The sequence below is a fragment of the Colobus angolensis genome, unplaced genomic scaffold (assembly GCF_000951035.1).
Source record: "Colobus angolensis palliatus isolate OR3802 unplaced genomic scaffold, Cang.pa_1.0 Scaffold301, whole genome shotgun sequence".
Lineage (NCBI taxonomy): Eukaryota > Metazoa > Chordata > Mammalia > Primates > Cercopithecidae > Colobus > Colobus angolensis.
In genome coordinates, this window is record NW_012116278.1 from 1224607 (window position 1) to 1251899 (window position 27293).

Genomic DNA, 27293 nt, shown 5'->3' on the forward strand with positions numbered 1-27293 from the left:
CTCAGTTCAAAATGCAGAAATCACCGGTCTTCTGTGTCCTTCGCGCTGGGAGTTGGAGACTGGAGCTGTTCCTATTCGGCCATCTTGCTCCGCCCTCCGCTAAACCAAGGTTGAGCTCTTAAGGACGCAAAACAAGACAGAGGAATTTTATACTGTATTGGTTTCAGGGACCCATAGCAAAGTTTATAACTGACCAACCTGCCAAACTGGCTTGAAAAGCAGGCTTATAAGGATCCTAAATCCACATTCTATCCTGTGATACCCCTCTCTCCACTACAGAACACAGAAAGACAAATTCTTAGCACAAAGTACACCAGATTTGCTACAGCCTAAGACTAGTCTCACAAATCCTTTTTTCTATTAATCAAACCCTGGCAAGGGAGACAAATAGTTTACTGTTTACCCAGACAGAGAATGAGAGAGAGAGAGAGAGAGGGAGAGAGAGAGAAATCTGGCTGGTAAGAATTTCTTACCCTTTTTGCTGGCATACCAGGTTCCCAGGTTCCTTTTCTCTGCAGCTTCTAGAAGAACGGAGTGGCTTCTGATGACCCTGTTCTCTTGTGCTATAGCTGTGGGGTTCAAGCCACTTTACAAGAGAAAATCACCCTTTACTGTTTTGTGGAACCAAAGACAAGATTCTTAGTTTGCAAATGTTGCCCAACAGGCTGCATGGAGAACCAAATTAACATTTTTCATCCCAGCAAAATACACATAACAAAACAGACATTAGTCACCTTGTTCAGCACCCAATATCAACCTGGCAAAGCTCAAACTTTTTCCCTGTTGGTCCCTGTTGTCTTTGATCCACTCCAGGTGGGAAGGGATGACCTCTAAATGGTAATTCACAATGGGGTCTCTGGGCAAGGCCAAGAGCAGATGGTCACCCTGAGACAGGCCTGTTGAGCTTTCTTTAGGGCTCACCAAATGGAACTAGACAAATAATGAGGGTTCTCTGAGTTAAGCCTGCTGGACTTCCACCAGCAATTCCTTCTGAGATCCCCTCCACATATACAAACACACACAAAGACATGACAGACAGAAAGCCTTCCAAATCAGATCCCTGACCAAGAACTCCAAGAGTATCCCTTCCAAACTATCCTCCTATTCTCCATCTGAGAATCCTCTTCGAAATCCTCCTGAATGAGAAGTCTCCCAAACCAAGACTCTTCCTACTAGTTAGAAAGAACTAACCAAGAACCCCCACAAGGAGCCAAACAGACACCCTGCAATGGGGATACAGACACACACATACCATGGTGGAGTTGTAAACAGACTCCCTGCATTGGGGCTACAGACACCCTGCCATAGGACTACACACCAGTTGGGAGAAGGAAGGAGGTATTGGAAGCACCTAGGATAGTCACCAATCCAAACACCCTGCAATGGAGCTACGGACTGACACCCTGTGATAGGGCTACAGTTAAGGGACATCTCCCTAGGATTATTTCTCCATTACAATTAAATCCTTACACACTGGATCAGCACTACCCCACCAATACAGTATCAGAGTCAGCCCCAGTCCAAAAGAACTAGGCAGCCACTTGGGCTGGCCTCTGGATCCATTGCTGGAGGGTGGGGGGCACTGAACCATGAGCAGGTAGCCACACGGGCAATCCTGGACAAGCCCCCAAATTTGTAACTGCCCAAGGCGTTCACCTTGCCCACTGCCTAGACAGAGCCAATTCATCAAGACAGGGGAATTGCAATGGAGAAACAGTAATTCAAGCAGAGCTTGCTGCTGTGTGGAAGACCAGAGTTTTATTACTACTCAAATCAGTCTCCCTGAGCATTTGGGGAGCAGAGTTTTTAAGGATTACTTGGTGGGTGGGGAAAGCCAGTGAGCCAGGAGGGCTGATTGGTCAGGGATGAAATCATAGGGAGTTGAAGCTGTCTCCTTGCACTGAGTCAGTTCCTGAGTCAGGGGCCACAAGATCAGATGAGCCAGTTTATGTAGAGGATTGGTCAGGGTGGTTGGAGAAATTACAAAAATTATAAAGATAGTTACAAGAGATAGACACAAACCTTCTTGGAAGACCGGGGAGATTGCATAGCTTCGGTAAAAGATTTGGCTGAAGACAGCCTAGTCCTCTTTACCTTTAGTTGATAGCAAAAAAAAAAAATAACAAAAGAATGTGGGGAGTTTATCTAAATAGCTTGTTTACTCTCATTGTCCTAAAACCAACCTTTGATTATTCACGGGCAGGATGGCTCGCTCCTGGGGAGGGCGACCAGATTAACTGCCCACAGGTGTGTTGATTCAAAGCCTTTGTCATTAGATCTGTGCTGAATATGCTGGCAGGGCCAGCTAGTAAAGGTGCACAGCTGCCACAACTGTCTGTGTGGCCCGGCCCTGTAGCTGCTCTTTCAATGAGTATCAGTGTCTGAGTATGTTATTCATCTGTCATGCAGCTGGGGTCTGTGGGTCAGAACCTGGCAAGTTTATTCATTTGGGTGGTGCCAGCTGATCCATCAAGTGCAGGGTCTGAAAAATATCTCAAGCACTGATCTCAGGAGCAGTTTAGGGTCAGCATTTTGTAACCTCCAGCTGCATGACTCCTAAACCGTAATTTCTGATCTGTGGCTAATGTTAGTCCTACAAAGGCAATCTAGTCCCCAGGCAAGAAGGAGCTCTTCTTCGGAAAGGGCTGTTACCATTTTTGTTTAAACTAGAAACTAAAAACTAAGTTTATCCCAAAGTTAGTTCAGCCTATGCCCAGGAATGAACAAGGACAGTATGGAGGTTAGAAGCAAGATGGAGTCAGTTAAGTTAGATCTCTTTCACTATCTCAGTCATAGTTTTGCAAAGGTGGCTTCATCAGTTTGCTAAGGTTGCAGTAACAGAGTACCACAATCTAGGTGGCTTAAATGAAAAATTTATTCTTTCACAGTTTTGGAGCCTAGAAGACACAAATTAAGGTGTCATCAGGGCCATGTTCTCTCCAAAACTTCTAGAGAAAGATTATTCCTTGCCTCTTCCAACTTCTGGTGGCCCCAGACATTTTTTTTGCATCATGTGAGCATAACTTCAATCCCTACCTCCTCATGGCATTTCCTCTGTATGTATGTGTACACATTCTTTTAAAGCCATCTGTCATATTGGATTAAGGACCTGCCCCACTCAAGGATGACGTCATTTTAACCAGTTACAACTAAAATCACCCCATTTGCAAATAAAGTTGCATTCTGATGTACTGGAGATTAGGCTTTCAACATATTTTGGGGGAGGACACAATTCCACTGATAACACCACCCTAGGAGCTTAATATTGTTTTCTTCATTTATAAAGAAGATCTCTAGTTTTCTTTCATTGTCTTTAAAATAGGGATAACAGTAGTTAACACAGGATTGTTGGGAGCAAGATGAGATATTATGTAACTGGTGAATGATATCCAGGTTTTTGGTGTCATGAACAAAGAATTGGACAAAACCCACAAACAAAGCAAGGAAGGAATGAATGGATTTATTGGAAATGAAAGTACACTCCACAGTGTGGGAGAAGCCCCAAGCATAGGGACCAGAATTTTGCGGAGTTTAAATACCCTCTAGATGATTCCATTGGTTACTTGGGTATACGCTCTATGTAAATGAAGAGGATGCAGTAAAGTTACAAGTTATTTACTTGGCCTATGGCCTACCTACGGAGAGGATATTTCCTGTCATAGCTTGAGTGGGAATCAGCCTTATGTTCCCTGCCCCCAGACCCTGTTTTCCTGTCTCAATTGGATATAAAACATGTAGCACTTTGCCTAATGTGTAGTAATGTTCATTATATTGCATTTGTTATTATTAATAATATAAAATAATTTTGCTTATTAAGGACGCCATTGTCTAGAAAAAGTGAGGGCTTTGTAATCAGACAGAACCCCAACACCACCTAGCTGGAAAGGTATTTTAGGGAAGAGATGAAAAGATTATTTGAAATAATTATTGGTATCTTTTTGCAACTGACAAGTTCTATAACTTTGGGCAACTAACTTAACCTCTCTGTACTTTGCTTCCCTCCTCTGCAAGATGGAGGATAATAGTAGTCATCTACCACGCAGAAATGTGAGTGTTTGATGACTTAATAAATCCAAAAGGCACCACCTGGTAAAGAATAAGTGCTCTGTGGATGTTAGCTGTTAATACAATCATCATTACTGTTATTATTGTTATTACTATTCTCAACACAACAGTCTCGTTTTCTTCTCTCATTAGCAACTGAATTCTGAGGAGGAAAAGAATATAGGAGAGAAAATGTAAGGAGTTAAAACTCCTATACAACCTAACAAATATGTCTGAGTCTAGAAGTTTATAATTACTAGAATTTTTTTTTTTATGAGACAAGATCTCATTCTGTCACCCAGGCTGGAGTGCAGTGGTATGATCTCAGCTCACTGCAGCCTTGAAATTCCGTGGCTCAAGTGATCCTCCCACCTCAGCCCCCCAAGTAGCTGGGACTACAGGCTCATGCCACCACACCTAGGTAATTTATTGTAGATATGGGGTTTCACCGTGTTGCCCAGGCTGTTCTTGAACTCCTGAACTCAAGTCTTCCTCCTACCTCAGCCTCCCAAAGTGCTAGGATTACAGGTGTGAGTCACTGTGCCCAGCACTAGAATTTTTATGAAATAATATAAAATTTTATGTGTTACTTATCAGTCATTATACAACAAATTACCTCCAAAACTTTGTCACTTGAAACAACACACTTTTTTTCTCTCACAGTTTCTGTGAGTCAGGAATCCAAGCACAGGTTATCTGGTTTCTCTCCTTCACAGTGTCTTACAAAACTGCAATCAAGTTAATGGCAGGAGGTGTGGTCTCATCTGAAGGCTGAAATGGGGAAGTAGCGATTTCCAAGATGACATATGTATTTTGATGAGATTCAGTTCCTTAAGGATGGTTGGACCAAAGTCCTCAGTTCCTTGCAGACTTTTTGCTGGAGACTGCCCTCCGTCCTTTGCCACATGAGCCTCTTCATTACTCATTTGTTGTTTTTAAAGCCAGCAAGAGGGAGTCTAATACAATGGAAGTTACACCTTTTGTAACCTAATCACAGAAGTGACATCCTCTCAATATTGTCATATTCTGTTGGTTGGGAGCAAGTAACTCAAGTGGAGATGGTTATAACAGGTGGTAAATATGAGGAGGGGAGATTGTTGAGGGCCATTTTAGAGTTGTTCCCCGCCCCCAAATTGCTCTCTCTTCATCTCGTTTTCTTTCCTCCCTCGTTTTCTTATTATCTGTTGGTCTACTTAGTTCTACTTTTTGCTGAAACTGTGATTCTATCTCCGTATGATGTGATGTACTCGGCCCCAAATTTTTCAGTCTAGCCTATACCTGATACTTGGTAAGTGCTCAATAGATGTTTGAATTCAATTTAAATTTAAAGCATAAAGGGCATTTTAAAAGAGTCAATTTTATCAACCAGCTTAATATAATCATGATGTTGGTTATATTTATCTAATTGTAAACATTTACTAAGTTCCTCTTACTCTGTTAATACATATCTATAATAATTCTAGGTATTCAAAAACTTTCTTTTCTAATAAATATAAATTTTGGCATTTTATTTACTTAATATGAAAAATGTTTGAAATAATTTTTTACTGGCCTTTATAATTGTCAAACTGGCCACCTAAGAGTTTGTCAAGTTGAAGACCCAACTTTGAACATTGAACAGGCTCAAATAAGATTGTAAAAATGTCCTTGTGCAGATACATTTTTTTTTTCCTTTCTAGTTTATTTCCTTGGGTTGATAATGGAAACAACTGGTCCAGAATTTTGAAGCTTTATTTCAATATCATATACATTCATGTTCATTGACCAGACCCAATTTGTAATGGTTTGAACTTGTATGGATAGTCAGAGGTCAGAAATAATAATGTTATTGCCCAGAGAAAATTCCCTATGCAGTGCTAACAACCTCAACTCAACTCAGTGCTCAATGAGAGCTGCTGGGAAAATTTTTCATAGGCGTAATTTCTGCCAAGCCCTGAATCTCAGCCCCAGTCCCAGATCTCCTGCTCCTCTTTGCTCCAGTATTTCAGCCAACTTTCCTCTTTATAGTTGCTACCATTAATCACTCCATCAAGTGGCATCTGTGAGACTGCCGGGCCACAGACAAAGAGACAGTCTCCTTTACCCAACCCCTCACCTCCACCCAACATATTATTTTCATGTCACTGCTTATCTATTCTTCTGTTTTATTTTGAAGAATAGGAAAATGTTATTGCTTTTTAAAAATACAATACATAAGCCTGGGCGCAGGGACTTATGCCTGTAATCCCAGCGCTTTAGGAGGCTGAGCTCCCCTGACCCAGCCATTCAGTCAGACTTGACCGGCCCTCCTACTTGCTGCCCTTGTGGACCGTTTGTCCAGGGGGATTGTCATCATGATCATCATCATATCATCATCATGGTGATTACTAGCATTTATTGATTCCTTCCCATGTTCTAAGTACTTACATAGTTTGACAGTACTAGTTGTTATAAACAATAAACCCTTAAATCTCAGTGGCTTAATACAATTAAGGTTTTTGTGTTTGTTTGTTCAGCATCCCAAATAGATGTTTTTGATTGATGGGTGGCTTTATGAGAAGTAGTGCAGGCTGGGTGTGGTGGCTTATGCCTGTAATCCCAACACTTTGGGAGGCCAAGGCGGGTGGATCACTTGAGGTCAGGAGTTCAAGACCAGCCTGGCCAAGATGATGAAACCCTGTCTCTACTAAAAATACAAAAATTAGCTGGGTGTGGTGGCATGTGCCTGTAATCCCAGCTACTTGGGAGGCTGAGGCAGAGAATTGCTTGAACCTGGGAGGTGGAGGTTGTAGTGAGCCAAAATCGCATCACTGCCCTCCAGACTGGGTGACAGAGCAAGGCTCTGTCTCAAAAAAAAAAAAACAAACAAAAACAAAACAAAAAAAAACAATACATAAGAAATCATTGATAAGCTGGATTTCATTGAAATGAAAAACTTCTGCTCCGTGAAAGACAATGTCAAGATAATGAGAATATAAGCCAAAGACTGGGAGAAAGTATTTGCAAAAGACACATCCAATAAAGGACTGTTATCCAAAATATATAAAGAGCTCTTAAAACTCAACAATAAGAAAACAGCCCAATTAAAAAAATGGGCTGAAGACTTTAATATACATGTCACCAAAGAAGATAGACATGGCAGATAAGCATATGAAAAGATGCTGCACATCAAGTGCTGACAAAAATTCAGAGCCACAGGAACTCTCATTCATTGCTGGTAGGAATGCAAAATGTGCAGCCACTTTGGAAGGTGGTTTGGCAGTTTCTTACAAAACATTACAAATGTACTGTTTTGTTTGTTTGTTTGTTTGTTTTTTAGATAACAACTTTTATTGAAGTTTAGAGTAGCAGCATAGGTCCCGCTGTCTGTAGACCAGGGCTACTGCATAGGCAGTGTGTCCAAGGTAGCAGCCCTGCAGATGTATTTATACCCACTTTTAATTACATGAAAATTAAGGGGTGATTTATGCAGAAATTCCTAGGATAAGGGTAACTTCTGGTTCATGGGATCGTTGCCATGGAAAAGGATGGTAACCTTTAGGTGTTGCCATGGCAATTGTGAACTGACATGACACACTGGTGGGCATGTCTTGTGGAAAATGGCTTCTGCCTGACCCTGTTTTAGCTAGTCCTCAGTCTGGTCCAGTGTTTGAATCCCCACCTCCAGAGCTGAGTCTCACCTCCTACCTCAATGGCACTTTGGTGGGCACATCTTATGGAAAGCTGCTTCTGCCCTCGCCCTGTTTTAGCTAGTCCTCAATCTGGTCTGATGCCTGAGTCTCTGCCTCTGGGGTTGAGTCTCACCGCCTACCTCCCTGTTTTCACTGACTGACACACTAAGTCATTTCTAGCCCACTAAGCCCAGCCATCCTTACATCTGTCCTAGCAAAATACTGCATTCCTTTCATGTCCCTTAAATCATAGTCTTACCATGTGATCTTGCAATTGTGCTCCTTGGTATTTGTCCAAAGAAGTCGAAAACATATATCCACACAAAAACTTGCACATGGATATTTATAGCAGCTTTATTCATAATTGCCCAAACTTTAGAGCAACCAATATGTCCTTCATAGGTGAGTGTATAAATAGCTTGTGGTACATCCAGACAATGTACTACATTGAGCAATAAAAAGAAATGAGCTTCTAAACCATGGAAATACATGGAGGAAGCTTAAATGCGTATTAGTAAGTAAAATAAGGCATCCGGCCGCTGTGGCTCATGCCTATAATCCCAGCACTTTGGGAGGCCGAGGTGGGTGGATCACCTGAGGTCAAGAGTTCAAGGCCAGCCTGTCCAACATGGGTGAAACCCCATCTCTGCAAAAATACAAAAATTAGCCGGGCATGATGGTGGGTGCCTGTAATCCCAGCTATCCAGGAGGCTGAGGCAGGAGAATCACTTACCCAGGAGGCAGAGGTTGCAGTGACTCAAGATTGTGCCACTGCACTCCAGCCTGGGTGACAGAGTGAGACTGTCTCAAAAAAAAAAAAAAAAAAAAAGTCAATCTGAAATCTACATACTGTATGATTCCCACTGTATGACATTCTGGAAAAAGTAAAACTGTGAAGAATAAAGTTTCCAGGTTTCCAGGAGTTGGGAGCAGGGGACATGGATGAATAGGTGGAGCACATGGTATTTTTAGGGCAGTGAAAATACTCTGCATGGTACTACAGTGGTAGATACATGTCATTATACATTTATACAAACCCGTAGAATATTCAACACCAGCACTGATTACTATGATAAATTATGGACTTCACGTGGTTATGATATGTAAGTGTACGTTCATCAGTTGTAACAAATGTACCACTCTGTTGGGGATGTTGATAACAGGGGAAGCTATGTGGCAGGTGGGTGGGGGGGGCATGAAAATAGAGAAATTTTCTGTGCCTTCATTTCAATTTTTCTGTGAATCTAAAGGTGTTCTAAAAATAGTCTTTAAAAAACAATACAAGTGAGCACACATTTACAAGAAATAATCAAAACAGTACATAACGTAGAATATGAAAAATCTCCCCTCATTCTATTTCCCAGCAATAATTTTCCTTTTCAATTTTGTGTAATCTGGCAGCCGTCTTTTCTCAATGTTTTATTAAGGAAGATTTTAAGTACACACAAGGAGAGAAAATAGTATAATAAATCTCTATGTATTCATCACCTAGCAATAATTGTTGTCAATGTTTTGCCAACTTTGCTTCAGCTATTGCTTATCTGCAATTTGTTTTTTTGTTGCCAGAGTCTTTTAAAGCAAATCGCAGATACAGCATTATATTATTCCTTCTGTAAATATCCCAGTGTATATTGCAAACAGAGTTATTTTTGTTAACATAAGCTCAACATCATTATCACATCTAGCATTTTATATTCAAATTACCTTAACTGCTTCAAAAATATCTTTCATAGTCTGTATATTTAAATATGGATCAAGGCCGGGTGTGGTGGTTCACGCCTGTAATCCCAGCACTCTGGGAGGCTGAGGTGGGTGGATCGCTTGAGGTCAGGAGTTTAAGACCAGCCTGGCCAACATGGTGAAACCCTGTCTCTATTAAAAATATGAAAATTAGCCAGGAGTGGTGGTGCATACCTGTAGTCCCAGCTACTTGGGAGGCTGAGGCAGGAGAATAGCTTGAACATGGGAGGCAGAAGTTACAGTGAGCCAAGATCATGCCTCTACATCCCAGACTGGGTGACAGAGCAAGACTCTGTCTCAAAAAAAAAAAAAAAAGAAAAGAATAAATAAATACATATAAAAATATAAATAAATAATATGGATCAAAATGTCTATATGGTGTTCTTTTATTCTATAATAGTTCCACACTTTAATTTTGCCCAAAGATGTTGGCTCATTTGTCCTTTAGAACTATTCAGATTACAGATTGAGCTAAGTGCTTCCTCATGGTGTTAATTTGTTCCTCTTTTTTAGAGATTCACCACCTGTTTTTGTCTTATAGGCTCCTTTTGTAGAATGATGAAGACTGTAACCCCTTTTCTTAGAAAAATGTTTTAAAATAAAATAAAATACAAAAGACTACAAAAGAAATAAATTAGGTCAATACATAATTATCAAAATATTTTAAAAGTATGATACAGTAATATATGTGCATCTTTATTCATGATAAGATCTAGTAGAGAGTCTAACTATCATAATTCTAAGTTGGGTCAACCGTAAGTATTTTGAGATTTGTAATAACTGTAATGTGATAGAAGTATATGTGAGTTTCATTATGTCAGTCATAGGAAATGTTAATACTACTATATTTTGTTAGTGGCATTCATAATTTAAGGAAATAGTAAATTGCAATCATAAGATACTAAAAATAAAGGTAATTTTTTTCCCTATACAAGTCTGCGAACCCCCAAATTCTGTCTGTCATCCAAGGAGTACCACCTGAATCACACAGGATTCCCGTGTGCATCTTATAGAATCATATCAGAGGCACTTAATGCCTGTTGTACTACTTTTAGTCACATTAAGTTTGATCAGCAAGTTCAGAACCTATCAGTCCAATCCATTCGTTAGAAATTTTCTCATTAGCCTTTCTCTTAGTAGTTTTAGGATTCATTGATGATAGTTGTGTAGATCTATTTCTTTTATTAGAAATTATGAAATTTCCATAAAAAATGTGATTACCCTGAAATCCAGTTCAAAGCATGGCTGATAACTTCATTCTTTTATCAATTTTTAGAACAATATGTTTGTCTCCTAGCAATCTCTAATAGTAACTGATGAGCTTTGTTAATTTGGTTTTTATTTGTTTTTTGGTTTTGGTTTGGCTTTGGTTTCAGTTTTCAGAACATTATGAATTAATGGAAGTTTATTTGATAAATGTCAATCAATTGCAATTATTATTGTTTTCCTTGTTCAAATTGTTTAATGTTAGGCCAATGTGATTCTCTTTAAGTTGGTGTGTATGTCCTTTTGAAATGACTTCATTAGTCCTGACTTTATTTTTTGTTACAACAAAACATCCCAGGCTCAGCTTGTACCATACTTGTTCCAGACTTGGATTCAGGAATTTTTCCAAGTATCCTTTGTTCCTTTTAATGAAAAATAGCATTTAGAAACCAGAATCTGGGCAGTAGGGGTATTTATTGCCTAGTACATTGTCATTATTTCTAGGCCTTTTCAGTACGCAGAGCTATGAAATGTTTTTATTTTTTCAAAGAGAAAAACAAGTTGTAAGTTTTTATAATTTCCAACTGAAATTTCAGTTTACATAATTTTTCGTAACTCTTCTTAATACCTGAATTAGTTGTCTGTAATGCTGAAAAAGCTTAGTTCCCAATCACAGTAATGTAATGGCTTACTTGCTATAGCCCACAACAGACAGGTTATTATTTCAAAATAGCAATACTAATTGTGTCAGTCCATTTTGTGTCACTATAAAGTGGTACCTGAGACTGGGTAATTGATAAGGAAAAAAGGTTTATTTGGCTCACAGTTCTGCAGGCTGTACAAACATGGCACCAGCATCTGCTTAGCTTCTGGTTAGGCTTCAGGAAGCTCTTAGTCTTGATGGAAGGCGGTGGAAGAGTAGGTGTATCACATGGTAAGAGAGAGGGAGCAAGAAAGGGAAAGGGAGGGAGGCCTCAGACTTTTTAACAATCAGATCTCGAAGTAACTCATTATCACAGGGAGAGCACCAAGCCATCGATGAGGGATCCATGTCCATGACCGGAACACGTCCTACCCCATCCCACCTCCAACACTGGGGATTACATTTCAACATGAGATACGGAGGGGACAGACATCCAAGCTATATCACCAATATTACAGCTAGTGATAAGACCATTACATCTAGATTTGCAGATCATTTGTGTTTGTTCAGCATCCCAAATAGATGTTTTTGATTGATGGGTGACTTTATGAGAAGTAGTGCAGGCTGGGCATGGTGGCTTATGCCTGTAATCCCAACACTTTGGGAGGCCAAGGCAGGTGGATCACTTGAGGTCAGGAGTTCAAGACCAGCCTGGCCAAGATGGTGAAACCCCGTCTCTACTAAAAATACAAAAATTAGCTGGGTGTGGTGGCACACCACTAAGCTGTAAAATCAAAATACTGCATTTAAAAGCCACTCTAAATATTTATTTTCTCTATACAGCTATATCAACACTTTGATGTAGAGTTATAGATATTTTTTCCGTCGGTATATAATTTGTAGAGATTGTTTTTGTTTTTCTTTTGTGATTTAAAGAAAAAGTATGTAAAACTTTTGTGTGGTGCAAAGCTAAAACTTAGAAGATATACTGCAAAACTCTGGCTTCTATTCTTATCCCTGGATTTTTTTATATATATATATATATAAAATATATGTGTGTGTGTGTGTGTGTGTGTGTGTATATATAGTACTCCCTTCTTTTCTATACAAAAGAGAGCACTTTAAACACTGCTCTGAGCTGGACATGGTGGCTAACACCTGTAATCCCAACACTTTGGGAGGCCAAGGAAGATGGATTGCTTGAGCTCAGGAGTTCGAGACAAACCTAGGCAACAGAGAGGCCCAGTGCCTATTTAAAAACAACAAAAAACCTTAAACATTGTTCTGCATATTCATTTTTTCTATTTAATAAAATGTATTTGTGATTACTACAATCACATACAATATTATTCTAATTCATTTTTAAGTACATAGTACCCCACTGTTTGGATGCTTCATAGTTTTTCAACCAATTACCTATTGATTGTCCATAGACTACTATGGTAAGAGATTTATTGCTGATTACTGTGACATAATGGGCAGAAGCAATAAAAATTGAATATTCAATTTCCAGAGTTTATAACTACCTTAACTTGAATCTCTAGCAATGTAGCAGAGTGGGAGGCAGCCTAATATTATGGAAGAGTGCTTAGAATTAAGGAAGGTCACAATGGCAATCCAGGTATTCTTGGATCCCTGAATTTCCCTTTGTGAGCTTCCATTTGCTCATCTTTAAAAAGCAATAATGAAACGTACCTCTCACTGTTAGGATTTGTAGAGACCAAAGGACATAATGTATGCAAATCAAGTAGCAGAACATCTGGCCTGGAATATGTGCCTGTGAAATTGTAGCTATTGTTAATGTTAATTTTACTGATAGCCTCAATGTAAGACAGGAAATCTCTGATGAGTTTCAGCCCTTTTATTTTTTGTTGAGTGGGCTCATTAATCCTTCTCCCTGTCCCTAGCAGCAGAGTTTACAGGGCAGAGGAGAGCTAATGGAGAAGTAACTCTTGAACATGTTCTCCAAAAGTAATGCCTACTAACATGTTTAAAGGTTGTCTTTTAACATGCGTATTTTAAACATTTTGTTAAAAATAAGAAGTTAGAAATATGAAAGCAAGACTGTGAACCGCCAGGAAAGTGGTAAAAGAGTGGCAGCTTGTTTTCTAATGGTTCCCTTAACTGACTAATGGTTCCTAGATGACTCCAGCCGATGTTCATACCCTCCTGGATGTTTGAAACTGGCAACCTCCCACTGGCCCCAAAGTGGCCTCCCACTGGCCCCAAGGTGGGCTAGTATACCTTGTTGGCCTGCTCTCCTGCTTCAAATATGTTCAGGTGGGACAATCTGGGAGTCTTTATCTAAAGCAGGCCATTAGCATCTCAGAGGCCTCCAATTCCGTAAGCCTTGTCCAAGAATAATAGTTTCTCAGCATTTCCTCTTTGACTCCTAGTCTGAGAAGTGATTGGAAGGAGGAGGAAGGAATTGGGAAGGAACTAATCTTGGACTCGTTCTTGAGGGGTAAGTTTTAAACAGAGTTTTTAAGAAAGTAAAACAACTTGATCCCAAGAAAGAGAAGGCAGTTCTCCTGTTAATGATCCATCTGAACTCCTTTGGACAGAAAAAGGGCTTTGGAGTCAGACTTTGAATGCCTAATGACCTTCGACTGCGGTCTGTCACTTCTCGGAAACTCTGTTTTTTCAGCTGTATATTATAGTTGTAAAAAATTGTGACATTACTTGTCCAAGGCACTGTTGTGCGGATTCCACGAGATCCACAATGTCTTGCGTTTGGCAAAGAATAGAAGATTGGGAAATGTGGTTTTCTTTTCTATCTTCTCCGTTGTCCAAGCACTTTTCCTATCACCATCTTAAAAATAAAACTGCATTAAAAATAAAACTGCATTAAAAATAAGACTATGTTGTTAGAATAATACTAGTAATAGTAATAATAACAAGAACTGGCATGTTTTGGGTGGCTACTAAGTATCTGGCATGACCCTACATTTTATATATATTTATTTTGAGATGGAGTCTCACTCTTGTTGCCCAGGCTGGAGTGCAATGGTGCAATCTCTGCTTACTGCAAACTCTGCCTCCCAGGTTTAAGTGATTTTCCTGCCTCAGCCTCCCGAGTAACTGAGATTACAGGTGTCCACCACCACACCCAGCTAATTTGTGTATTTTTAGTGGAGACAGGGTTTCACCATATTGGCTGGGCTGGTCTCAAACTCCTAACCTCAGGTGATCCACCCACCTCAGCCTCCCAAAGTGCTGGAATTACAGGCATGAGCCACTGCGCCCTGCCCATTATCTTAAATCTCAACAACTTTATATTGTCAGTGATATTAGCCTATTTTATACATAAAAAGCAGAGACTACTATGAGGAAGAAGCTTGTCTATGGTCACATGCAGGACTGTGGCTAGCCTGTAAGTTATCTTTTATATGAATTAGGAAGAGGAGCTCCTCTGCTCGTATTCAATTGCATGAGCACAGGCATGGCAAGTGAAGCTGAAGCTGGATTTAGTCCCCACCCGCCCTTTTGCCTTGTCACCTTTTTGCAGAGCTCAACTTGTGTAATTATACAAAGAGGCCCTGGTTGCATGCCTAATTTTGACCACACTGAATTTCACATCCAGATGTATATGAGGTTCAGACCACATCCCCTCCATTACCACCTTGGAATTTTTTCTCTTCCTGTCTCCTTTAAGATCCTGCTCCATCAGTTATCTTTTCTCTCTGCCATATCTTCAGCATCTCATTCTCCATCTCTGTTTTTTCCCTCCCAGCCAGCATGCCCCATCAGATCTCTACACTTGAGTACCACAAGGATTGAAACAAATTGTTATTCATATTTTCCCCACTTGTGCCTAGCTGTAAACCTGGCACTGAATAGGCCTCAGCAAATGCTCTTTCAGAATTCTTTTAGTCATTGCACTAAGCTTCCTTGCATCATAGCTAGCTTTTACTGTTTCCCTGGCTTCCTTCAGTGCAAGTTGCTTTGCACACTATGATCGTTCTTTGGCAAGGATCAGAACAGAGGTTCCCCAGAACAATCATCTTAAGTAGGCACTAGAGGGCAGCAGGAGATCACACATGACCTTTTTTTCAGCCTCCTATTACTGGCCACAGCCTGCCTTGTCTCAGGAGGAAGAAGTAGATGTTACCCTTCAATGCCAACTGATTCCTGATTCTGGCCAAGACACTGGCCACTACTAGGCTACTGGGCAGCGTCCAGGGGCCCCTCTCCCACAGAGAGTGTGACCTGCCTCAGAAATTTAAGTGCTTTCACTTGAAAACACGTATCCTCTTGCAAGTTATACTTTATCACACTGTGCCTCAGTTCTCTCATTTGTAAAAGGGGGCAACAATCCCTACTTTGTAGGATGATGGAGAACTGTATGAGATCATAGGTGAAAATGGGCTAGCACAACATATCTTGTTTTATTCCTAGAAGAGTTGGATGAGGAATTAGTATCTCCATTTTACAAATGAACACACTAAGGTTGGAGAGGTGAAGTGACTTGACTAAGATTTGAAATCAGGTGGTCTGACTCAACAGTTTTGGACTTATGCATTCAATTCTACCCTGATCTACTGTCTTCTTGTAGGTAGAAGACAGGTAATTTAAGGGGAAATTTTTGACAGTTAAACCATCAGGTAGGTTTCAAGGGAAGATTTACAGATTCAGACATGTACAAGAGTTGAATAATGCTAGGATGAATGCCACGGGCTGGAACAAATGACCTCTGATGATGCTCTTGACACCCTAGCATTGGATATTTTCCATTAAGTTTGGTTTCTCATTTATCTTCTAATCCAATATTTAGGTACAAAAATTATTAGCATTTTACAGATGAAGAAATGGAGACTTAGAGAGGTTAAGGTCTTGTTCCAAGGTCACCCAGCTAGAAAATGAAAAAGACGGAATTTAAACTCAAGCAAAACACTGTGCTATAGCTGCCCCTCTGTAATTGTGCTTATTACTTATACATTTAGGGGAAGAGCTTCCAAATTCACTTAGATTAGGAAATCAGTTGTCCTAGGGTTTGGCAGTTTTATAATTCTGTCTTCTTATTTTTGGAATCTCCACTGTTGCTTCTTTCCATTCCCCAAATGTGTGTGTGTGCTTGCAATATGAACACAACACATACACCACAACATACACATACTCATACACATATACCTTCTCAGAAGCTACCCAAGAATGCCCCACGGTTCCTGGGATAGGAATTTCACCTACCTAGTTAGTTGTTTAATTTTAATATGACCCTACACCCCAACTAGAGACCAGGCACGAGTACTGTAGATAAGGCATCTAATAGTGTAAAGTACATAACTCTGGGCTTGGGTCTGATGCTTAGGATGAGAAGTGTGGTTCCCAGATGAGAAGTTGGTCTAAGTTTAATAGAGTCTTTCCACAGTGGAACTTGAGGCCTGGAAAGGTACTGATTTCCACATCTTTAGAAATGTCCAGGAATAAATTGGAGGATTATTTGGTGGTAAATGAAAAATTAGATGGGATTTCTGACCAGGTGACCTTCAGAATGCTTTCCACCCAGGAGACCCTATTAGCCCATGGAAATGAGTGGGGGTGGTTGGGGACATTGCCTGGGGGTGGGAGGTAACGGGAAGACACAAATATTTGGAACGGATATGACTCATCCTGTAGGAGTGAAAACTGGTGCTGAAAGTTTTTCAGAGAAGAAATATGGACAGTGGAAAGAGCAGAAAAACTGGGTAGAAATAGCTAGACTAGTTACTAGCTGTGTGACTTTGGTCACGTTACTTTACCTCTCTGATCTATCAAGTGTACATTAATAAAATAAAATGAAGACCAACTGTCTTTGGGGCTGTGGTGATAAACTGGGATAGTTGGTCTGAAGTCTGATAAGTGTTGCACTAGTGGAGCAGGAGTTAGATGTATGCATTCATCTATTCATTTGTTCAGATATTTACCTGCAGACTGTCTACATGATGTCCAACAGTGAACTCTGTGCTGGGAATGCAAATGTTCATTAACAATGGCCATGGTCATTGTTCTTATGAAGCTTATGGTATATTTGGAGAGAAATATATTCATTTAATTATTATATTAAATCAATAGAAATGTGACGTGTACTATAATGAGGATATAAACGGTTCAGTTCATAGTGCAAGTTGAGAATGGTCAAAATATAGTCTGTGAAAACATGTGTGCTCAAAAGTATATACATATGAGTTGATTCTGCCACTCTTTGTGATATGTTTACTGGGTTAATTTCCCTCTACCTCTAGATGAAAATCTTAGCAGACCACATCTAATCTATTATCACTTATGGAATAGACAGCAGCACTATCGATATTTTACATTGCTGACATACGTTTAAATCAGGAATTAGGATTTCCAGTCCAATAGTTTAATCAAATCTTTTGACAAATAAAATCTCCCTGTCTTTCCCAATAGGAGCATTAAGAGGTGGGATATGGTTGGCCTTCATGCTCTTTCTTTACTTTGCACCTCTTCTTCCCCTTCCTTCACAGTATAAGCAGAAAAAAAAAAAAAAAAAGAGAGCAGTGGTCAGGATTAGGAAGGTCATACTTGCTCTAGAATTATTTTAACTGGCTTTGCAGTCTCTGGTCCTGGCGTCTTTAAAAAGCTGGCCCTTTCCCTTGGGGGCTTGTTCAGGGGCTTTTCGTCGGTCCCCATTGCTTGAGACTTCTCGCAAGACCTGGAACAGTGCCATTTCTCTTTGGCTGACTTCAGTGATCCCTTCCTACCTACTGTTTCTCTGGCTTCCTACCCCATGGAGATTCACTGTGGGGGACCCATCACTCTGTTAGATTCCTCTTGGGTAGAGCTTAAAACAGTTCCAGGCCAGTTCTTTCTTCTGTGTGACCCGTATACAGTTCAGAGGAAACAAGCATTCTTCACTGGGCAACCTCTGGGGGTTTGGGCCAATCCCCATGCAGCTCCTTCTGTTCTGTTGGTATAGGCCATGACAGCTTTTTCAGATGAAGAAGGAACCTAGTCCATTTTCTTGCCAGTTGCTGAGAATATATCCAAGTTCTCCAAGTGGCACTCCTGAGGGTTCCTCTCACAAAACTTAGAGTTAGAAGATAGCATGTAACACTTGAGCTGCCTAGGGTGCTGAAGACTCCAAACATGGTAATAGTTCTTTGCAAAACAAAAACAAAAACAAAAAAACTTCCTTAAATCTCTTCTTGCAAATACAAAAATTAGCCAGGCATGGTGTCATGTACCTGTAGTCCCAGCTACTCAGGAGGCTGAGGCAGAATTGCTTGAACCCGAGAGGTTGAGGTTGCAGTGAGCCGAGATTGCGTCACTGCACTCCAACCTGGGTGACAGAGCAAGACTCTGTCCATCTCAAAAAAAAAAAAAAGAAAAATCTTTTCTTGGTGCTTTCTGACCTCTCTTTTTTCTTTTTTATTCTTCTTTTTTGTTGTTTGTTTGTTTTTTGAGACAGGGTCTCACTCTGTCACCCAGGCTGGAATGCAGTAGCAGAATCTCGGCTCACTGCAACCTCCACCTCCCGGGTTCAAGTGATTCTTGTGCCTCGGCCTCCCAAATAACTGAGATTACAGGCGTGTGCCAATGCCCAGCTAATTTTTGTGTTTTTTGTCGGGATGGGGTTTTGCCATGTTGGCCAGGCTGATTTCAAACTCCTGAGCTCAAGTAATTTACCTGCCTCGGCCTCCCGAAGTATTGGGATTACATGCGTGAGCCCCTGTGCCTGGTCTAACCTCTTTTTATGTCTTTGTTCTGGCTGAGTTTTCTAGAGTTATGAAATTGGTTAGATTTCATCTCCTTTGTAAATTCTGCATCTAGGGGCATGACTTTGGAATTTTACTTCTATTAGGCCTTGGTGTTTCAACAGAAATTTCAATTTTAATGTCGTGTAACAACAACAGCAATGTAATTATAACAAGTACAGCAACAACAACAATAACAAATAATATTTATTGAGTGCTTAACTTGTTCCAGGCCCCTTACTTAATCCTCACAATAACTCTTTTAGGTTGGTACTATTATTTATAAAGGGCACACTAATGATGCTGGACTTTGATTGTTGGGCTGGGGAAGTTCATATTGCACAACACAGAAGTGCAGGCCTTGCTAATGGCATTTCAGCTGGCTATTTTCCCCTTCTTAAAGATATTTGTGTGGGTCCTTGAGTCAGGCCTCAGAGCAATTGCTTTCCTCCAACAGGAGACAGTAACTCCGCCTAAGAAATGATCCAATTTCAGTAATTCCTGGGAGGCCATTGCTGTAATAAAGGCCATTCTTTATGATATAAAAGTCTCACCCTTTTCCCCTCTCCCTTAATGTTTCTAATTTGAGCCCCTCTGGTCCCTGTGGAGCTTTTAAATGCTTCAAGTGCAAACCTAGTGCCAAAGCAAGCCTGTCTGACTAGGGAGGCAGAGCCCTGCACTGTTGCCGAATATTGAACAAACATCCGTGCAGCTTTGGCTCTCCCAGAAGTCCTTAGTCTGATGCTTTGTTTTGTTTTCTGGATGAGGGCAAGCGGTGCCATCACCTCCTGCCGAAAAGCCCTGGCTGCCCTCCCAACAAGGAGTTGTCACTTCAACTGAGGCTTTTTTTTTTTTTTTTTTTTTTTGGTGGCAGGCAACAAAATAATACCCAGCAGGAATTTGGGAGGAGAAAAAAGGGAGTTCAGTTGGCAGGTTCTCAAATGAATGGGTTGTAGTGTCATTGGAACTGAATTGGGCTTGAAACCAGACATGATCCTATTTTGGAAGCATTGTTCAGAGGGATGGGAAATGTGAACAGAGGATAAGTCTCTTCAAAAATGTTCTTTTTCCTTGTCCTGTTAAAGACACCATATTTTAACCTAACTCTCCCATTCACTTAATGGCAAGGGCCTACATAAAAACCTAGAGAGGGTCAGAGTAACTGGAAAAGTGCTCAGCTATTCATCTGTTGACCTTTTGATTAGAGCACTAATTTTACTTTGGGAAGAGATTGTGTATTGACTACAATCATTTATTAGTTATGGTCCTTGTAATTTACCAATTCTGGCTCTTAGGTTCATTGATGCTTGGATAAGGCAGCACAGGGTATATATGTTTACTATATATTTAACAAATATTTAAAATATTTTTGAAAGCCTGCTGTGTTCCAGGTACTGTGTAAGATGGATATGGGATCAGCAAAACTGATGCTGTCTTTTCCTTCATGTAGTTTACAATCTCGAGACGTTAATAGGTGATACAGAGAACAGGATGCTTTGAGGGTCTGTAATATGAAATCTTAATAGATCAGGTGCGGTGGCTCATGTCTATAATCCCAGCACTTTGGGAGGCTGAGGTGGGCAGATTACTTGAGCTCAGGAGTTCAAGACCAGCCTGGGCAACATGGCGAAACGCTGTCTCTACCAAAAAATACAAAACAACAACAACAACAACCCCAGGTGTGGTGGCGTGTGTCTGTGGTCCCAGCTACTTGGGAGGCCGAGATGGGGGGTTACTTAAGCCCAGGAGGCAGAGATTGCAGTGAGCTGAGATTGTGCCACTGACTTCAACCCAGGTGACAGAGTGAGACCCTGTATATCTATATCTATATCTATATCTATCTATCTATCTATCTATCTATCTATCTATCTATCTATCTATCTATCTATCTATCTATATATAAATCTTAGTATACATTAATGGCATAAGGAATTCAGGGGAGGCTTTTCTGAGGAATAGGCAGTTGAACTAAGACCTGAGGGATGAGTGGAAGTTAGCTTGGAAAATGCAGGGCTGGAGATGGGGTGGGGGAAAGAATTCTGTGCAGAGAGAAGAGCCTGTGACAGGATTGAGAGGGGCAGAGGGTATATGCAAGGAATTTAGCCATTGTAGCTGAACTAGGAGGAACAGAATAAGAGATCCACCTGGAGAGGCAGCATGTTGTCTAAATCTCACATTTTCTATGTGCTGTCTTAAGGGTTTTGGTCTTTAACCTAAGAGCAGTGAAGTGCAATGGAAGAGTTTTAAGCAGGAGAAGAATATAACGTTTGCCTTTCGAATAGATGACTTTAGCCACAGGTTAACGTTGAAACAGAAGCAATTAGCTTTTGCAATTGTAATGTCTACAGAGGAATAATTAATGGAATGGCTAATGGTGTTCCATCTTAACTCTCATCTAGATCATAACTTAGGCGTGACGCGTCTCTAAGAAAAGGGTCACTGTTAATACAAGTGCATGAGACTTAGAAATAAGTCCCTCTCCTTATTTTGGTCATAGGTTTCATGGGGTTGGACCAGATTATAGCCCTCCTTTGGCAAAATTAACCCTTAAATTCAGCTGTAAATTCTATACTGCTACTGTGGTGCAATTTTCAGCCAAGGTTGTGGGCTTTTACTGCACCAATAGGGATGATAGATTTAAAAAAACTGAAGATTTATTGAACAGAAGCAGACTAACAAAGATCTATAGATTATTGTGTTGTTAAATGGATAGTTATATCTTTAACCCAATGACTGTGAATGTTTGTTTGATCAAGGGGATTTTTACTCTTAGCACCAAGTTATATTTCTTCTCAATGAAATTACATGCATATAGCAAGGTGCTATGGGGATCATGCCATCTGTGTTTTAAAATATGAGATAACATGAGATAGTCATTTAAATGATGAATTGGTTATTAGAAAACTGGGATTGTGTGCTGAAAGGATCACTGACTCACTGTGTGACCTTGGAAAGTCATTTTCCTTTTTTTGGGACACACTTTTCTCTTTTGTAAAATGTGAAGATTTGTACTAGATCAGCATAAAAGTGTGTTCTTTCAATAGTTTTTGAGATCCATTATATGAAGAAAAGATGCCCCAGTCTATTTTTTCTCCCTGGAGATGCATGATCTAAGTATATTGATGGTGCATTTGATTCCACAATTTTTACATTACCTAATCCATCATACTTCCATATTCTTGTGTGGTTGGATCATTTCTCTGAAACTCAATTTCCCCATCTGTAAACTAGGTCAAGAGCAGGGGTTGCCAAACTTTTTCTGAAAAGGTAAGTTAGTTAATATTTTTAGGCTTTGTGATTATGGAGTCTTTGTTGTAACTACTCATTTCTGTCGTTGCGGCTTTTCACAATAAATAAATGAATGGGGGTGGCTGTGTTCCAATAAAACTTTATTTACACAAGCTGGAAGGGGACTGGATTTGGCCCATGGGCTATAGTTTGTTGACCTAGGCCAGAGTGTGGGCTAATGAGTCCCTAGTGTCCTCATTGCTCTGACTCTCTCTTGACCTTCTCCCCGACTGGCTATTCTCTCCCAAGTTTGAAGTCATCTTTCCGCAAAACTGTCCCTCTGGTCTATGAAAAGTCATCATCATCTTCTTTTGAAAGGTCTGGATATAAGACTATCCTGTCTCTAGCTGCTGGGATGCCTTCCTTATACCCTTGTTTTGTTTGTCTTAGTAACTACCCTTCTTTAATCCCTGTGAAGGATTGGTTAACTGGAATTTTCCTTGTCTTCCTCCCCGAAAGCCTTTGATCTGATACTCATAAGCATTTGCTGACAGCCAGACAGAAAAGGTGGAGGCCAGATTCCAGGCCTGAGGGTCCAGAGAGTAATGAATGAAGGCTGCGTTTATTTGTATTTCTAATTGGCAAGTCCATTTCCAGATCAGCTGCGTGTCACTACAAGCCGAGAACAAGAGCAAGAGACAACTCTCCTTTTTCTCCCCGACATCAGGGCTCAGGGCCCCTATTTCCACTGAGGCAGAAGCTTGCCTTGACATTACCAGGCTTCGTTGAAGCTGCCAGATGGATTAAGCTGCGTCTCTTAGTATAAAATTACCATGTTTTACCACTCAGATTATGCACTGCACATCTGTGAGGATACCATTCACATAGTCCGTGATGTAAAAGGAACCCTCTCGGATGTACAAATCACTTTGCTTCTTCAAGGTTTTTGATATAGCCATAGAACCCTTTATTTTTATGAAATCTTGTATAGAAGGCCAGTCTATAAAAGAAATATAAGTGAAACTGCTCTGTTTGAAACAGAAATGAGAATTTAGAGCCCTGCCTGCTCAGTTTCCCTCTTTTTCTATACAATCAATTGCTGTGGTGCTTCCTAGGATCCCTAGGATTCCTCAGAAGAGTTTTGGAGACTCTAGACTAGATCATGAATATAGCTGTAGCCATTCAGAATTCTATAATCTCTCTCTCTGACTGAGTATCAAATACATCCCTCGCACCATGTTTGGCACTGAAAGTGGGTAGGAATGGAAGCCATGGCCCCTGGTCTCCAAGAGTTGATAATATTGTTTCAGAGGTCAGCAGAAAATGGGAAGGGAAAATGAACTTAAATAAGATCTCATAAGTAGAAACACTTATTCAGAAAAGAAGGGCTGGGGCAATGAAGAATGATTCCCTAAAGACAGTAACATTGGAATGGAGCATAGATAGATAGAAGAGATGTGGAGAGGCCGAGGGGAAAAGCAGCACAGAGTGAGCAAAGGCACAGAGGTGGGAAATACTGGTTTACAGATCAAGAGAGATGGCACAGAATGAAGCATGCATTAGATTTCAGTGTGCACATGAAGAAAGAGGCAGGAAAAGTGTGAACAAGGGAACAGGTAAGCACACACACAAAAAGGAGAAATCATATCTTTTCCAGGCAGTCCTACCTCCTTCTTTCTCATTTGCTATTCATAACTGATTTCGTTGGTATTATTAACTCCATTTCTCAGAATTTATCATTGGAGTCACCGGGATATTGACATTTTCCTAAAGTTGCAGAGGTATTTTCAAGCAGAACTGAGATTTCAGATGAAGCTGGCTTGATCCAAAGCTTGTGTTTTCCTTGTAATGTTGGGCTGCATGGAAAATATAGGATTTGATATAAATTTTAAAGGAAGGATATACTTTTTGTAGGTTGACAGATGACAGAAAGGAATTTTTGGTTGTCTAAAAAATATCTTTGAATATTTATATCTTGCACAATTACTGAGTAACAATGTAGCCCAACCTACCAACTTTATTTATTTATTTATTTTTCATTTATTTATTTATTTTGAGATGGAGTCTCACTCACTCTCTTGCCCAGGTGGGTGTGCAGTGGCACAGTCTCAACTCACTGCAACCTCTGCTTTCTGGGTTCAAGTGATTCTCCTGCCTGAGCCTCCCAAGTAGTTGAGATTATAGGTACATACCCCCATACTCGGCTTGTATTTTTAGTAGATATGGGGTTTAGCAATGTTGGCCAGGTTGGTCTTAAACTCTTGACCTCAGGTGGTCCACCTGCCTCGGCCTCCCAAAGTGCTGGGATTGCTGTGCCTGGCCCCAACTTTACATATGGGAAAAATGAGGGCCAGACAAAGCGAGTGGATATTTAATGTAAGTGGTAGGACAATACACCATTCTGGCCTTTGAACCCTCATTCTGGCAGTCTTTCCAAGGCATCATGAATAAATCATTCTATCATCTTTTTACCTCTTCAATGGATACCAGCTTCTTAGCATCTGTATTTTGTGAGTTCAAGAGTCTGGCCTTCTGAGTAATCCTGAGTTTACCTTTCCCTTTTCCTGTTTTGTGCCTCTCCAGAGACCACAGAGCTGGGCAGCAAGAAGGAGCTCAAGTCCATGCCCTTCATCACCTACCTCTCAGGTTTACTAACAGCCCAGATGCTGTCAGATGACCAGCTCATTTCAGGTGTGGAGATTCGCTGTGAAGAGAAGGGGCGCTGTCCATCTACCTGTCACCTTTGCCGCCGGCCAGGCAAGGAGCAGCTGAGCCCCACACCAGTGCTGCTGGAAATCAACCGTGTGGTGCCACTTTATACCCTCATCCAAGACAATGGCACAAAGGAGGTAAGCTTCCCTGGCCCAGCCACTCAGTCAGACTTGACCAGCCCTCCTACCTCCTGCCCTTGTGGACCCTTTGTCCAGGGGGATTGTCATCATGATCATCATCATATCATCATCATGGTGATTACCAACATTTATTGATTCCTTACCATGTTCTAAGTACTTACATAGTTTGACAATACTAGTTGTTATAAACAATAAACCCTTAAATCTCAGTGGCTTAATATAATCAAGGTTTTTCTTTGTTTGTTTGTGCAGCATCCCAAATAGATGTTTTTGATTGATGGGTGGCTTTATGAGAAGTAGTGCAGGCTGGGTATGATGGTTCATGCCTGTAATCCCAACATTTTGGGAGGCCAATGTGGGTGGATCACTTGAGGTCAGGAGTTTGAGAGCAGCCTGGCCAACATGGTGAAACCCCATCTCTACTAAAAACACAAAAATTCACCAGGTGTGGTGGCAGGCATCTGTAATCCCAGCTACTTTGGGAGGCTGAGGCAGGAGAATTGCTTGAACCTGGGAAGCGGAGGTTGCAGTGAGCCGAGATCGCGCCATTGCACTCTAGCCTGGGTAACAGATTGAGACTTGGTCTCAAAAAAAAAAAAAAAAAAAGTAGTGCAGAGGCTCAACCTGTTCCTTGTGTGCTGCATTGACCTGATGCTTCCACAATTGCTGTGGAAGGAGAAAGAACAGGGAGGGTTGCACAAATAAATAGGCCAAGCCTGAAAGTGGCGAGTGTCATTTTACCTCTTGTCCATTCTATTGATTAGAACTCAGCCATCATCTATACCTGTCTGAAATGAAGACAGGGAAATGGATTTTAGCTGTGTGCCTAGGAAAAGATAACGGGTTTGGTGAAAACCTAGCAGTGTCTACCTCAGTACAATACTTACATTATCTCATTTACTCTGCCCTCCAGATCTGTGATTTACTTACATATATTCATTCGATTCATATGAAATTTCTGACATTTGGCCATTTTTTACTTATAAAGTGGCAATTTCATATGGTTCATTTTAATATCATACCCATTTTACAGCTGAGGAAACCTCAAAGATATTAAGTGATTTACTCAAAGTTGGTCTGCTCCAGAGTTTATATACTTAGCCTTGAAATTATTGCTCCTCTTTTCTCTTTGGTTCTCTCACTTTTAATTATAGAATGGCGGGGCTTGAGGGGACCATATGAATTATTGGTTCACTGGTTTGCAAACTTATCTTTATGGAACACTTTTTCCAAATGCAATCTTTCTTGAAACTCAATCCATAAAATCAGGAATAGTGATGCCACTAGTTCAATGAGGCAGAGGAAGGTAGATAAAGTATCTCCCATTTGATCCCCACTCCTCCCTCTATAACAGCTCCTAGACAGCCCTGGGCCTCCAGTGGTAGACCAGTGACGAAGTCGAGTGGAACTCTATGAATCCTGTGCCCCTCCCACAGCATCCTTCTTGGCTAAGTGCTGGAGGGTGTTAAGTGCTCATACAGAGCTTCATAGAGGAAAGACAAGGTGTGGGAGTAAGGAGGTAGGGAAAGTATCAGGTAGAGGACCTAAGGAAGAAAAGAACATTGTTTGTACAAAGACCAAACGAAGTGTCCCATGACTAAGACCAAGGACGGAGGGAGAAACAAAATGAGTCCTGAGCATTTCCACAATATCATGAGCCAGATTGTAGAATTTCGACCCTATCCTGCAGGCCATGAGGTGATGATGATGCATGATTATTGGCAGGAGGCTGTTGGGATTAGATTGTGTGGCAGAAGGAGGCCTCTGTAAAAAACCCAAATTCCCATCCATAGGACAGCAGTGAAATAAAGCGTAGGATATATATTCGATAGCATATACTACAAAACCCAAAATGAATGAGCTGTAGTGATACCTGTCAATATGAAATGAATGAACATATTATTAACTGAAGAAAGTAAGTCCCAATTTTTTTTTTTTTTTTGGAGACAGAGTTTTGCTCTTGTTGCCCAGGCTGGAGTGCAATGACGCAATCTCGGCTCACTGCATACCTCCGCCTCCTGGGTTCAAGTGATTCTCCTGCCTCAGCCTCCCGAGTAGCTGGGATTACAGGTACCCGCCACCATGCCTAGCTAATTTTTTGTGTTTTTAGTAGAGATGGAGTTTCACCATGTTGGTCAGGCTGATCTTCAACTCCTAACCTCAGGTAATCCACCCACCTCGGCCTCCCAAAGTGCTGGGATTACAGGTGTGAGCCACCATGCCTGGCCCCAAA

The 27293-nt window shown here is 40.8% G+C and overlaps 2 protein-coding genes across 5 annotated transcripts in view; one reads left to right on the plus strand and one right to left on the minus strand.

Moving 5' to 3' along the window:
• ASTN2 (astrotactin 2) overlaps positions 1–27293 on the plus strand; it is a 982181-nt gene that overhangs the window by 742961 nt on the left and 211927 nt on the right. For all 4 annotated transcript variants that reach the window (XM_011950063.1, XM_011950064.1, XM_011950065.1 and 1 more), the window contains one exon: positions 24792–25057. In XM_011950063.1, coding sequence (XP_011805453.1) covers positions 24792–25057 — 266 coding nt within the window. The remainder of the gene's footprint in view (positions 1–24791; positions 25058–27293) is intronic.
• TRIM32 (tripartite motif containing 32) overlaps positions 1–27293 on the minus strand; it is a 99616-nt gene that overhangs the window by 26322 nt on the left and 46001 nt on the right. The gene's annotated exons all lie outside the window — the stretch shown is intronic.